General features: G+C 42.5%; 1 protein-coding gene across 9 annotated transcripts in view; it reads left to right on the plus strand.

The window, feature by feature from the left end:
* The window catches only part of LRRK1 (leucine rich repeat kinase 1), a 122,993-nt gene that overhangs the window by 46,649 nt on the left and 61,576 nt on the right, over nt 1-14,768 (plus strand). For 7 of the 9 annotated variants that reach the window (XM_089906899.1, XM_089906900.1, XM_089906902.1 and 4 more), the window contains exons 3-6: nt 939-1,102; nt 3,628-3,799; nt 8,182-8,361; nt 8,780-8,928. In XM_089906899.1, coding sequence (XP_089763025.1) covers nt 939-1,102; nt 3,628-3,799; nt 8,182-8,361; nt 8,780-8,928 — 665 coding nt within the window. Of the gene's footprint in view, nt 1-938; nt 1,103-3,627; nt 3,800-8,181; nt 8,362-8,779; nt 8,929-9,175; nt 13,548-14,768 lie in introns of those variants that run through there. The other 2 variants (XM_089906903.1, XM_089906904.1) reach the window with 2 other exon arrangements.

The raw sequence follows: 14,768 nt of genomic DNA on the forward strand, positions 1-14,768 counted from the left end.
GGGTTTAGCCCCAGCCTGAGAGCTCGTGAACCAAACTTCAGTCCCAGTTTACCTCTTACAAGCTGTGTGAACTTGGTCAAGAATGATAGAATTCTGTCCCTGTTTCTGCTGTCACTCAACACAATCAAAATTTAACTCCTCATTCATTGTAGTCTTTTCTGTAATATCTGTAGAGATAAAACTTTTAACTCTGGTTCACTAACACATTTGAAAATCTGGTAGAAGCCTTGAATTTTCTCCCCAGAGAAATGTATACACACACACACACACACACACACAGAATTCTGTGTGCAACTTTAGGATGTGCAGGAAGTCTCTGAAGCCTTTTGGGACCCACAGACCTCCTAATTATGAAGCGTTCTAGAGTGGGAGCTCTAAGGGCTGACTGCTTTCACTTCTTCATCTTCAGACCCAGCACAGTATGGAATGAGGGCTACCATTCTAAGTCCCATGCCTTTGTGGAGTTTTCTAGGCAGAGAGGGTCTAGATTTCCACACCCACAGGATTTGACCTGCCTTTCTTCCTCCACTAGATACCATATCCCTCTGAGGGATATAGCAGTGGGACAGTTTGGCGGGCTACTAGCTCTCTCACCAAAGCCTTTGCTTCTCTGTTGCTGTTGGTAAGGTCAGCCTGGCAGCTGCAGTTTCCTGCCAGGCAGCTCGCACCAGGCCATCGTCTAGCTGCAGAATCTTCCCCAAGCTGTGTTCAGCTTCCCCGTGCCTTCACAGATGGCCCCATGCAGGAAGGGCCTCCAGCAGGGTGCAGGTGCCAAACTCTGCTGTACTTGGTGACACTGGCAGCATTTCAGGGCAGCCCATTTCTCTTGCTAAAGCCTCCAGATTTATGTCTTGGAGAGCATATCCCACTCTCTGATGATTCCTAAGAGCAGCGCTGGCAGTGGAGGTCATGCTATGTGTGTGCTTTTGTCCACCCAGGTGCCGGGGACATGGGCAGCAAACTATCCATGCCAGGTGGCGACCCCACAACACGGAGCCCCAGGACAGAAGGCATTCATGCCGCATACAAGCGAGGAGACGCCAGCAGAGCCCAGCACCTGCTCAGAGAAGCTTGTGATGAGAGCACATCCCAGCTAGAAAAGGTAAGGTCAATGCCAGCCCCTCTGGCCAGAGCTGGGGACCCAGGTTGGGCGAAGGTTACCACTAAAGTTGTTTTCTTGTTATCATTGTAATCATAATGAGGATTTCTATTGTGTTATGAATACCTTGTTTCTCATGTAAACTTACGGGTGCCAGTCCTTTCGAGTGGACTTCTCAGGCTGTCATCACCTAAGCACACTGCTCCTGCCTTCCCAGGGGACAGGGAGGGGGTCACAGAAATATAAAGGACAAAATGGCAATCTGAAGGTTTAACTTAATATATTCTTTTACACTTTTTTCCACTATAAAAATAGTACATGCTCAAAAAAGAAAATTTTTTAAATATATAAAAGTAAAGAAAAAAAGAACAAAAAAGTAATCATATTCCTAATCCATCCAAACAATCCCACTTAGCATTTTTGGTATACTCTCTTCCAGGCTGCTGATCTGAACATTCATTTTGTCGTTGTTATTGTTTCTAATACAGATACAAGCCTATTTATGTATAGTTTTGCATACTGCTTTTTCTCACATAATATTATACGAACAATTTTCTGTATAAGTTCCTTATGAGCGTCACCTTCAATGGCTACATGACATTCCATCTAGTAGAGACAGTGTCACTTACCTGGCTATTCCTTTTGGTTAGATATTTGTATTGTTTCTAATTTTTTACTACTGTAAATCATGCTGTGTTGAATGTTTGTTGCCTAATCCTTTTCTTATTGTCAATATATTTTCTCAGCCTAGGTTAACAGGAATTGAGAATGTGGGTATGAGCAATTTTTAAATTTTGAAACACATGCCAAACTTTTCCAAAAAGCTTGTAGAGATCAACCATCTTGCCCACCTACAGCTTGAGAAGACCATTGCCACATTCTGGTCCTTGTGGGAAATTCTTATTGGCTGTTAGCCATGGAAGCACTTTACTGATGCAATACTTTGATTAGCACAGGTTTAATGTCTCCATATAATTAATAGTTGGAAATAACTCAATTACTAAACCTGTTCTCAAAATTGTAAGAGAATTTTTTGGGGGGAATTGGCAAGTACATGTGCTTGAGAATTATTGAGGGGAGGGATTTTTGATTCCTCCTATTATGAATTCACAGCATATATGGCCAAAGGCCTCTCTTCTTATGGGGAGAACTGGTATGCACACATGAGCAGGTCAGACTTGTTGGCCCCTTGGGTTGACACTGGGTGGCTTCCCACAAGGAGGGCTGTTCAGCAGACAGCCTGGAGTCTGTGCCTCCCTCCGCCCGTGTCAGTAGTCTGCCCTGGTTGTGATATCACGCCCATGCATTCATGGGTTGGCCCACTCACAAATTCGTTAGCATGGCTGCCCTCTGTGAGCTGGGTTCCTTATACCCACTTTCCTCAATGCCTGCCATGACGTAGATTAAGGGGAGTTGTAATGATCCCCATTTTATTATGAAGGAACTGGAGTACAGTGCTGTCAAGGCACTTGTCCAAAGACACATAGGTGGTAAGTGGCAGAGCCAGGATTCAACGTGGCATGTCCATTTGGCACCAACGTCAGTGTCCTGTGCGTGACTCTTCAGTGGAGAACCAGCATGACACTGGACCGAGGAACCCACAGTCTAGCAGAAGAGCCAGAGACATGGGGGTGGGTACACACAAATACAAGATGGCTTTTGGGGGACAATGGAATAGTCTAGCTCTTGCTGGTGGTGATTGTGATTGAGTTATACCTAGTCAAAATTCATCAAAGTGCAGTAAAAAGGGTGAATTTACTATGCATAAATTATATCTTAAGAAACCTGACTTTAAAGCAATACAGGAGAGCATGTGTTCAGGCTCAAATGACCTGTGTGGCAAGATGAATAAGTGTCCATTCAAGGTACCGCAGCCTCGGTGAGAGAGCCAAAAAGGCTTTAGCTATGCAGAGATGGTGACAGAGGCCTCCCAGTGCAAGGGACACTGTGAGCAAGGAGATGGGGCATGTGCTGACCTTTGACTGAGAAAAAGACCAGGCTTCCTGTGAGAAGAGGGCTCTCAGAGGCACAAACCTAAGGCACAGGACAGCAGCCCTGGCTTGCACATTCAAATAACATGAAGAATTTTGATACCTGCCTGAGATATCTTTCATGATGCTGTTCCAAAGAAATAGAATATGAGACATTTATAAGATCAGACTTTCTAATAGTCACGTTAAAAAAGTAAACAGAAACAGGTAGAATTTTAATAATCTATTTTATTTAACCAGCATATATTAAAGATCATCATTTCAACATGTAATCAGTATAAAAATTATTGACAAGATAGTTTACCCTTTTCGTACTAGGCCTTTGAAATCCCATATGATTTTACACTTTCAGCACATCTCACTTTGTATGAGCCACATTTCAAGCCTCGTCAGCCACATGTGGCTGGTGCTGCCGTCCTGGGCAGCACAGCTCCAATCTTGCCCATGGACTTCGTGAAGCATTTAGAGTCAATTTTCTTGGCAGTTCCCAACAACACTCGTCTTGCTGACATCTTGCCCCTGTTCTGTTTTGACCAGGGCCAGCTCCTGAGCATCTCTGCGGCATATGGGGATCTGGAGACGGTCCGGTATCTTCTCACTGAGAGACTGGTGGAGCTGCCGACGGAGCCCACCGACGACAACCCAGCCGTGGTGGCAGCACAGTTTGGGCACACTGATGTCGTGCAGGAATTACTCGAGTCTTTGCCAGGTAAATCCCAGAGCATGTGCTCTTCACCACCTCTCAGGGACCCTCTTTTCTTAGGAACCAGGCAGGTATTTGAGGGGCCTGCACTTCAAAATGTTTATGTCTTCACACTGTTTACCAGTCATGAGATCCAGAAATCTGGGAGTATTCTTTAAAGCAGTTTTAGGTTCACAGAAGAACTGATGAACAAGTACCGAGAATTCTCATATACCATCTCCCACAGTTTCCCTATTATTTGCGTTTTGTGTGAGTGGTACAGTTGTTAAAATTGATGAACCAACCAATATTGACACGTTATTACTAATTGAAGCCCATAGTTGACATTAGGGTTGTATATCTATGGCTTCTGACAAATGTGTAATGACATATTTCCACCATTACTGCATCATACAGAATTGTTTCACTGCCCTAATAATCATCTGTGTTCCACCTATTTATCCCTCTCTCTCCCAACCCCTGGCAGCCACTGATCTCTTTACTGTCTCCATAGTTTTGCCTTTTCCAGAATGACATATAGTTGGATTCATACAGTACATAGCCTTTTCAGATTGACTACTTCCACTTAGCAATTTGCATTCAAGTTTCCTCCATGTCTTTTCATGGCTTGAGAGCTCATATATATATATTTTTTTATTACTGAATAACATTACATTGTCTGGATATACCATGCTATGTTGCTTTTTTTAATAACAAGTTAATTTTTTCTCTGGTGGACTCAAGGTGTCCTGGTCTCCTTTGATTTCCCATGATGGCCTTGGATCTGTGACACTGTTTAAGTCATCACTACAGCTATAGGCTGAGGCATTGCCTTAGAGTGGTCTTGGGAGTTAGGATTTTGTGAGGGAGTGGGGCCAGCTTCATGGGTATGTGACAGTGCAGTCACACAGAGCCCTGCACTTAGAAGGGCCCCACACTTAGTTTAACACTCTGCAGTTGCACTCTTGAAATTTTTTTTTAAAGATTTTTCTTTTGATGTGGACCATTTTTAAAGTCTTTATTGAATTTGTTACAATGTTGCTTCTGTTTTATATTTTGGTTTTTTGGCCACGAGGCATGTGGCATCTTAGCTCCCCAACCAGGGATCAAACCCACACCCCCTGCATTGGAAGGCAAAGTCTTAACCACTGGACTGCCAGGGAAGTCCCAGCCCTGTTGAAATTTTTAATAATTTTTAAACAAGAGACCCCATTTTTTTTGTTTTTTCTGGCTGCGTTGGGTCTTCGTTACTGCTCACAGGCTTTCACTAGTTGTGGCGAGCAGGGGCTATTCTTCATTGTGGTGCACGGGCTTTTCATTGCAGTGGCTTCTCTTGTTGCAGTGCATGGGCTCTAGGCACGTGGGTTTCAGTAGTTGCAGCACGCGGGCTCAGTAGTTGCGGCACGCGGGCCCTAGAGCCCGTGGGCTTCAGTAGTTGCGGCGCGTGGGCTCTAGGGCGTGTGGGCTTCAGTAGTTGTGGCATGCAGGCTCAGTAGTTGTGGCTCGCAGGCTCTAGAGCACAGGCTCAGTAGTTGTGGCACATGGGCTTAGTTGCTCCACGGCATGTGGGATCTTCCAGGACCAAGGATCGGACCCATGTCCCCTGCATTGGCAGGTGGATTCTTAACCACTGCACCACCAGGGAAGTCCAAGGGATCCCATTTTTAAGTTTTTCATGGGACCCCACAATTATGCAGTACTACTGTTAGAGGGTGTCCAGCTATGTGCTTTGAGGTAGATTTGTGCTCAGATTTGGTTCCAAGCTGGCATGCCTCTCCTGTGGCTGGAAGGAGAATGAGTTTATAAACAGAAATCAGGGCACTGTTAGGGCCCATAGATGCTGTTTGGGTCGAGCAAGGTATAGGAGGGCAGGAAGGAGCCCCCAAGGAGCCAAAGCTGATTCCCTGTCCTTGGGGATCTCCAAGAGTAGCTCTGTTCTATTCCCAGAGTCTATGCCAGCTGACATCTCATTGGGCAGCTTACATTTATTGAGCATTTTCCAAGTACTGGCCACACTGAAGAACTTGATAGACACAGAGGCTTTTTAAAAAGGTGATCCCAGCCCTTTAGTAGGTCCTGGTCAAGCAGAGGAAATTGAGGCAGAAAGGTGTAACCATGCGAAGATTGAAATATTTACACAGTGGTCTGCAAGCACACATCAGGGAATGGTCTTGTCTGGGTGCAGGCTGGAGTCTTCAGAGGGAACTGACATCTGAGCCAGGCTTTGCAGGCTAAGTAGGAGTTTACTTGGCAGACAAGCAAGGGAAGAGCCTGGTTTGCCTGCTTTTGCATAACAGGGAGCTTGGGTGGACCTGAGCATGGTTCTCAGCTGCTCCCAGGGGTGTCCTGTCTTTAGCTTAACTCAGGACAGAGCTGCTGAGGACTGAAGGAGTCCAGTGCATTGTGCTGGGCCCTGTGGGGAGTGCAGAGGTGGGCAAAACAGTTTGTATTCTCTGGGAATTCCCAGCCTGTAGGGAAGGTAGCCACTGTCGAGAGTAAGGTAAGACAAGAGGCAGCTAGAGAATGAAGGCAGGGTTCAAGAAGAGGATGGATGAGAGGTCCATGAGGTGTGGGTACATCGTTGTGTAATTATGAACATCATTTGAAGGACATCATTATGTAATTCCTGGTCTTGTAGCTGAGCAGGGCTGAAGAGAAGGAGGAGGTGGAAAGATGGGCTCTATGAGTGTTGCTGGATTTGGGCCTTATAGAATACATGTAGGGGTTTGTACGGTTAAGAGAGCACCCTTTGGTTTTAGATAAAGCAGAACTTAAGGCTTGACTTTACCATTTACCAACTGTGGGACCCTCAGCAAGTTCCCAAGTCTCCCTGAGCTCCAGTTTCCTCATATTAAAATTATGACTGTGAAATACAGGGCCTGCCTCCTAAGAATGACACACTTACATCCTCAACAGAAGTTAGCAGCATGATGACTGCACTTCTCATAGCCAGATATCTGGTAGTAATGGAGAGAGGTAATTTGTTTTCTGTTCCTATACCTCCTCCTTTGAATTGTTCATTTTAGTTATCAGTTGAGGGCAAAGAAGGGACATTTATTTAGCACCTGCTACAGCCCAGGCATAATGCCAGGTACCTTATGTGGTGGGTTTTAATTCTTGCCTTCTCTGCCTCACCCCTATTTCCTGGTCAGTTTCATATCACAGAGGGAGCGTCACTCTCTCCAGGCTTCAGAGCACTTTGATTCCTGAGGACTTTCCGCCTCTGGAAGTGAGACAGTGTTATGATGCAATTGGGAAGTGTCCGTGTGGAGGATGAGATCGTTTTTCCATGGCAGCTAGATCCAAAAGTCATTGCACTACTTTGAACTTGAAGATATTGTAACATTTCAGCCCACGCTCTCTCTGTTCATTCAGTGTGTTAAGTGTTATTTTATCCTGGAATTAAGTAGGCAGTTCTTTCAGGGAGTAGTTCTCTAAGTTTTAGGCTGATCTATTTTTTTCATCAAAGTATTTTTTTAACTTATGAAAGTAATATATGTATACTACGGATAATTTGGAAATGCAGAAAAGTATTACTCTAATAACATAATGACATATCATAATGAGTTATGTCAGGCACTTGACAGAGGTTATGACAATTTATTGAGGCAGGCACTTGACACACACTATGTCATGTAATCCTCACATTAAACTTGGGAGGTGGGGTGTTATTATTCCCATTTTACTGATGGGTAAACTGAGTCACGAAGAGGGTAAGAAATTTCCCCAAGATGACACAGCTGAAATATTTTTTTTAATCTTTATTTTTGAGGTCAGATAAATTCACTATGTTTTTTTAAAAATATTTATTTGGTGGCACCAGGTCTTAGTTGTGGCAAGCGGGCTCCTTAGTTGTGGCATGCAAACTCTTAGCTGCAGCACACATGTGGGATCTAGTTCCCTGACCAGAGATCGAACCCAGGCCCTCTGCGTTGGGAGTGCAGAATCTTATCCACTGTGCCACCGGGGTCCCACACAGCTGAAATATTTTAGTCCTAAACTGCCTATCTCCAAAACCCATATCCCTGTGTGTGATGCTGCTCTAGGGATGAGGTCAGGGCTGGGGGTGAGGAAGAGAGTAAGGGGATGTTCACAATCCCACTACCCAGAGATAATTCTGCAGCACTGAAGGTAGTTCTTTCTAGTCTTATTTCCATTGTTAAGATCACACTGTTTTGAATGCTGCTTTTGAATGCTGCTTTTCCTCAGTTGGTGTTATTCGATGAGCAGGTGGGTTTATAATGATGTGGGGAAATGTCATATGCAATTCATAGGGACTTCCATAGACACTGTCAACTGGACGGAAGCAAATTTCAGCTGGAAATAGGGCCGTGATCGAAGGGGATTTCAGGGCAGGAACAACCAGTCCCTTCAGCCACCCTCTCCCTTTGTCCTGTCATCCCTGCCAGGTCCCTGCAGCCCCCAGCGATTACTGAACTGGATGCTGGCCTTGGCCTGCCAGCGGGGGCACCTGGCAGTGGTGAAGCTTCTGGTCCTGACGCACGGGGCTGACCCAGAGAGCTATGCAGTCAGGAAGAATGAGTTCCCTGTCATCGTGCGCCTGCCACTCTACGCGGCCATCAAGTCAGGTGGGTCCCCAGTCAGTACGCCCATGAAAGCCATCACCCTGTCAAGATGTGGGCCCATCCTTCACACTCAACTTCTGCTCTCCAATGGCCTTTGTGGAGGTTTTCGCAACTCCATTCTTTGCTTCTTCAAAAGGTCTGCCTCTTTCCTCCTTCCCGCTACTCACTCCTGCAAGGGGATTTCAGTGACAGGGGCCAACCGTGGCGAATGGGACCATATTAGGAGGCACTTCAAAGGGCAAAGCCCCACAAAAGTTCTGTCACTAACAGGAACCTTCCGGCGTCAAGGGAGGTAATAGAGAAGTTCAACAGCACCAGTGCCCTTTTCATTTTTATTTCACATGTGAGTGTCTGCCCTTTTGGACAACTGTGACACACCTTGCATCCAAATGCCCTTAGCTCTCCACTTTCTGTCCTTTAGGGAATGAAGACATTGCCATATTCCTGCTTCGGCATGGGGCCTTTTTCTGTTCCTACATCTTACTGGACAGTCCTGACCCCAGCAAATATCTCCTCAGGAAGTATTTCGTCGAAGCAAGTGCCTTGCCTAGCAGTTGTCCGGGAAAAATGGTGAGTAGTCACTGTCTGTGGATGAATGGATAAAGAAGAGGTGATGTATATATACAGTGGAATATTTTTCAGCCATGAGAAAGAAGTACATCCTTCCATTTTCAACAACATGGATGGACTTTGAGGACATTATGCTGAGTGAAAGAAGTCAGACAGAGAAAGACAAATACTGTATGTTTTCACTTACATGTGGAATCTAAAAAAGGCAAACCATAGAAACAGAGTAGATGGTTTGCCAGCGCCTGGGGGGTGGGGCAAATGGGGAGATGTTGGTCATATAGCTGAAGTGTTGGTCACTTCAGCTAGAAGTTCCAGAGATCTAATGTGCAGCACCAATTACAGCTAATAGCACTGTATTATATACGTGAAAGTTTCCAAGAGAATAAAGCTTAAATGTTCTCACCACAAAAATGAAATAGTAATTAGGTGACATAGTACAGGTGTTAGCTAAGGCTACAGGCGGTAATCATTCTGCAGTATATAAATGTATCAAATCAACAGGTCATACATCTTAGCTTATACAATGTCATATGTCAATTATTGCTCAATAAAACTGGGAAAAAAACACATACAGGAATTAGTTCTAGTTAGTTTACCATTTTAATAACAAAAATAATATTGCATTGTTTACATTATCTTCAACTTGACTTTTTAAATTTAGCACTCTATCACCGACTCCCCCTTTTGATCAGTCAATGTGGCTACATCTCATTCTTTTAAATACGTGCCTTAAATCTAGAGTGAATGTAGCTTAGTTGACTCAGCCCTTTTCCTGTTGGTGGACATTTGGATTATTTCTGGTTTCACACCTTCACCAGCTTTACATGGGGATATCTATCCCCATACTTTGGCCAGCACTAGATGTCCAGGAGCCTTTTAATTTTCATCACTCTGATGGGTAAAAATGGAATCTCCATGTTTTAATGTCCACATTTCTATTCTTAATAATATTGAGCATCTTTTCATATCATCATCAATTATTTGCATTTCCCTTTATGTGAGTTGCCTGTTACAGTTTGTTGATTATTTTTCTCAAGGATTACTCACCTTTTCCTTCTCATTTTGGAGAGTCTTTTTGTATGTTAGAGATTTTAAGCCTTTGTTTATCATACATGTTGCCAATATTTTTCCCAATCCATTATTTGTCTTCTGTCTGTTATCTTTTGAGATAACAAAGATATAAGAATATATAATCAAATATGTTTGTTTTTTCCTTTATGGCATTTGGGTTATATAAGAAAGTCATTTCACCCTCGATTTTATATAAATATTCTCCTAGAGTCTTTTATACTATTTTTACTCTTTTATTTTTTATATTTTAAGCTTTGATTTTTCTTGTATTTATTTGTATATGTGGTTTGAGGGAGGGAATCTAGGATTCCTCTCTTCTAGGTGGATGATCAGTTATTCCAGCACAATTTTTAAAATAAACTTTGATTTTCCCTCTGAATTGAAATGTCACTAATGCCATTTCCCCCAATATATGCCTGTATACATTTTGGGATTCTCTGCACTGGTCCACTGGCCTATTAATCTGTTTCTGTTCAAGTGCTATACTGTGTTGATTATAGGCATTTCATTTAAACCTTACAACCTGTTAATGCAAGTTTTCTACTCCTTATTTGCTTTTTTCAGAAATATCTTGACTGTTATCAGACATTCGTTTTTCCATTTTGTGCATTTCCCATGGTGACTCCCATGGCAATTTGTGCTGCGTTTATGTTCTTTGATGGGATTTTATAGTTTTCCTCATAAAGATTTCCTGAACTATTTTGTTTATTTATTACTGTTTTTGCCACTGTTTGAATGGAATATATATAATTCTTACCCATTTCCAGCCTAACGTTGCTGGTATGAAGGAAAGCTCTTCTGTTTATTTATTTGTTTTACCCAGTCCGCTTACCAACTTGTCTTACTAATTCTAGTTTTTAGAGGAGTTCCTTGAAACTTTTAGGTATATTATCAAGTCATCTGCAAATTTAAAGCAGGTTTGTCTTGTCTTTTCTAATATTTATTTAACTTACTTTATTTCATGGCTTACTGATTATCAGCAGAAATGTCAAAAGTTGAATCATCTGAAAAGAGCAGATGTATCTCTCTTCCTGTTTTTAAATGTCTTGGCATCAGCAGTTTATGGTCATTTGCTGTAGACTTTTGGTAAATAGACTTGTTATATTTAGGTAGTTTCCATGTATTCCTTTTTGCTTAGGATTTTTATTAGGAAATGTTGCTGAATTTTGTTGGATCTCTTTTTAGCAGCTATGGATATATTCACAGAGCTTTTCTACTTTAATTTGTTTATGTAATGAATGATGATGATAGATATTGACCCAATATTGAAATCTTGTAATAATGCTAATTGGTGTTTTTATGGCTGGATTTGACCTATTGATATTTTATTTACAGTTTTTGCATCTGTATTTATAGGTGAATTGACCTATAATTTTCTATTTTTATTATCTTTATGAGATTTTGGTATAAGACTATGTTAGCTTTACAGAATGACTTAGGGAACTTCCCATTTTATTACAATCTGGAGAAGTTTCATAGGAATTATTTATTGTTAAAGATTGATTAGATAAAGCAGGTCTTTGTTTTGGGACTTCTTTTGAAGTCATTGATCAGTTCAGGTTGTCTGCTTTTGCTTATGTGCAGTTCAGGAGGTTATATTTTGGTAGAAAATCATCCATTTCCTTTAGATTTTTTAATTTGCCATCATAGTGTGTTACATTTACCTTTTTTGGTAATTCTTTTCTTCTATATTAGTAGTTATTATATTCCCATTTATGCTGTTGATTTATGATGTTGAACAGTTTTACTTTTTCTCTTTTGAATTTAATCAGACCAGCCAGGGATTTATATATTCTAGTGGTCCTACCAAGGACCTAGATTTTCTTTATTTTTTTACGATTTACTTTGTTTGTTCCTTCATTCATTTTGGCTTTTATCTGTACTGAAACCTTCTTGACATCTTCTCTGAGTGTTTGGTTGATGGTGTTGTGGTCAAGGTGAGGCTCTGGCAGGAGACTTCCTGGCTCTAATCTGGGCTCCAGGCCTCACTGCTCTAGGACCTCCATCTGGTTACTTACATCTCTGAGGCTTGGTTTCCTCATCTACTGATTTTTATCTAGTTCTTCATATAATTCTAGAAGTTTTTGCTTCATACACCTGGTTTATGACCCATTTTAACATATTTCATTATATCAAATATCTGCCTTAATCCTGTCGATGCTTCTATCCTTAAAATTGGGTTTGTCTGCTCTTCACATGGCCACACTGCTCTTTTTTCTTTGCATCAACCTTGTTTAAGTTTCCTCAGCCTTTATTTTCAGTTTTTATTTTGTCTTAGGTGTATTTTTTGTAAACAGTATTGAGTTTTTAATCCCATCTGAGACTGTGTCTTTTGAAAGAGGAACCCACCCAACTCACATTTGTGTGGGACCTGTCATATTGGTTTATTCCTCCCATCTTTTTGATTATATGTATTGCTATTTCCTTTTTACTTTTTTCTTATCATTGTTGGTTTCCTAGTTTCTAGAGAACACTGATATTCTATTTTCCATAACTTGTTAGCTGTCTGTGCCTTGGCTGGTCTCAGTTATAAACAGAGTTAATCATTGTATCTACCTTGGAGGCCAGGTGTGCACTTAGCACAAGGCCTGGAACATAATAAGAGCTCAATAAACATTAAACATCAGCTTCATGTTGCAAAAGGAAATAAATAGTGATCATCTAACCCTTACATGTGTGTAGTGTTCAGTGTTTTTCCCAGCACTTTCTTTTCATATTTGATCCATACAACACTTTAGTAAGAATTGCGAGAAATATAATCTGTTTACCAGATGAAAGTATTGAGGTTTAGAGATATTCTGTTACTTGTCCAAGAACAGAAAATATTAAACAGTGATACTCAGACCAGAATCTGAGCCTTCTTAACTTGGGGATTTTCTCATTTCATGATTCCTGAACTGTACCTCCCAGGTCTTTCATGTAGATCAGTGGTTCTCACACTTTTCTGTAATTGGAATTCCTGGGGGCTTTTTAAAAATCCTGATGCACAGGCCATACCGTACACTAACTAAATCTGAATCTCTGGGATGGGACCCAAATCAGTAGTTTTAAAAACTCCCCAGATGATTCTAATGTGTACCCAGTGACTTGCATTTTCTTGGCTTAAGGTTAAAAGCAGAAATGGTTGACATCTGTGTCTGTGATCTTTTCTACGGGTAACTCCTGCTAATTTGCCAAGATAGGGATAGAGCATGGAAGTGATTATTGCATTCTGCAAAGGAGAAGACAAAGAAAAGACAATGTTGCTTTTCTTCTTCTTTGCCCTTTTGGGTAGAATTGGAAGAGAAAATGAAATTACAGTGCAGCCTGAGTCATAAAGACTCCTTGGGCTTCCACAAAGCAGGTGGTATTTTTTTTTTTATTCAAGTGAATTTCAGACTCAAGGGCCTTGCATTGTGTGCAGCCAGTGTGTGCAGTGTGTGCAGCCAGTGTGTCTGGCTGCCATGATCTCTAACCTGTGACAACACTTTCCTTCTGTGCTGCCAGCAGAAGAGAGGGGGTTAGCGCGGAGGGGTCCAGTGTCAGGAACGATGACTCAGAAACCAGAGGTAAGTGCTTTGACCTTCCCAGGTGTGCAGTGGAGTTGAACTGGCATTTTTTGTTCAGAATATTAGACAAGGGCAGGCACTGAAAGGGTGCCTTGCTGCCATGTGTACACAGCCTGAAAACTCCCTTGCCTGCTGGCATTCATGGCAGTGACCTTGCTGAAGCAGTCATCTTGTTTTTTTCTGTATTTGTGTTCTGCCTCCCCCACTAGCTAGTTGATATTTTTTAATGTAATTGCTGCCTCTGTGGAAGCCACGGCCAGTCGAGGTTCACCAAGCCTCTGTGTCAGGCACAGCCTAGTTCTCAGGCTGCCAGAACCTGCCTCTGCTGGCAAACGGGGAATGGCTGAGAAGCCCACGTTGATTTTCCACTGGCAGCGGGCGGGCTGCTCAGTTAGGTTTTGATGGTGTTTGGAAAGGAAAGTCTGAGAGCCCACACCACATGGTCTGGACACTTTTAAAAGAGCAAAAGCAAAGCCAAGTCAGACCTGGCCAAAGCTGTTCCTGGCTCTGGCTCATGGGTGCCCTTCTGGAAAACCGCCAAACCTTTGCCTGAATGTTTAATGAGTTGGCCTGTGTTCCTGGTGACTGTCCTGTCAATGTTTGCTTTGTTGCCATGAGAAACAACACTTTGATGCTGGCACACCCGGGAAGGAGCAGGAAAACAGAAATGCCAGGAGAGGCCTAAGCAGGGCCTGAACTAACCACGGTGTTTGTCCCATTCAGCAGTTAGAGGGCTGGGCCGGAGGGCATGCTGGGCTGTTCTGAGTATAGGAGTAAGTCCACAAGAGCTGAAATTGATTCTGAAACTACACAGTTGGGGAATTATTAATTTTCTTTACAAGTCCCTAATGATTTCAAATCTGGCAGCAAACCTAGAGAGGATCACTTATTACTACTACTACTACTACTATTGTCATTTTTGGATCAGCTCTGGCTTATGATGTACGTTAAACATTCCTAGTGACTGGCCATTCAGATGCCTGTATCTGTGCCCAAGCACAAACATCCTGGCTGCACATTCTGGGAGCTGAAGCAGCCCTTCTCCATCAGAGTGATCTGGTGGGTCTGAGGATTTGCATACATGGGATACTCAGAAAGGGCAGGCTGCAGCAAGTGTGGTTTCTCAGCCTTTGCTGGGGCCTTCATGAGAAGCTGACCAAGGGCTACTGACATTGTGAGCACTAAGGTTTCTGGGGAACATCCTTGCCCAAGGTTAGGCCT

This window comes from Delphinapterus leucas, chromosome 2 (genome assembly GCF_059928025.1).
Source record: "Delphinapterus leucas isolate spDelLeu-1000000601 "Yukka" chromosome 2, BTC_Dleu_Yukka2, whole genome shotgun sequence".
NCBI classification, from domain to species: domain Eukaryota; kingdom Metazoa; phylum Chordata; class Mammalia; order Artiodactyla; family Monodontidae; genus Delphinapterus; species Delphinapterus leucas.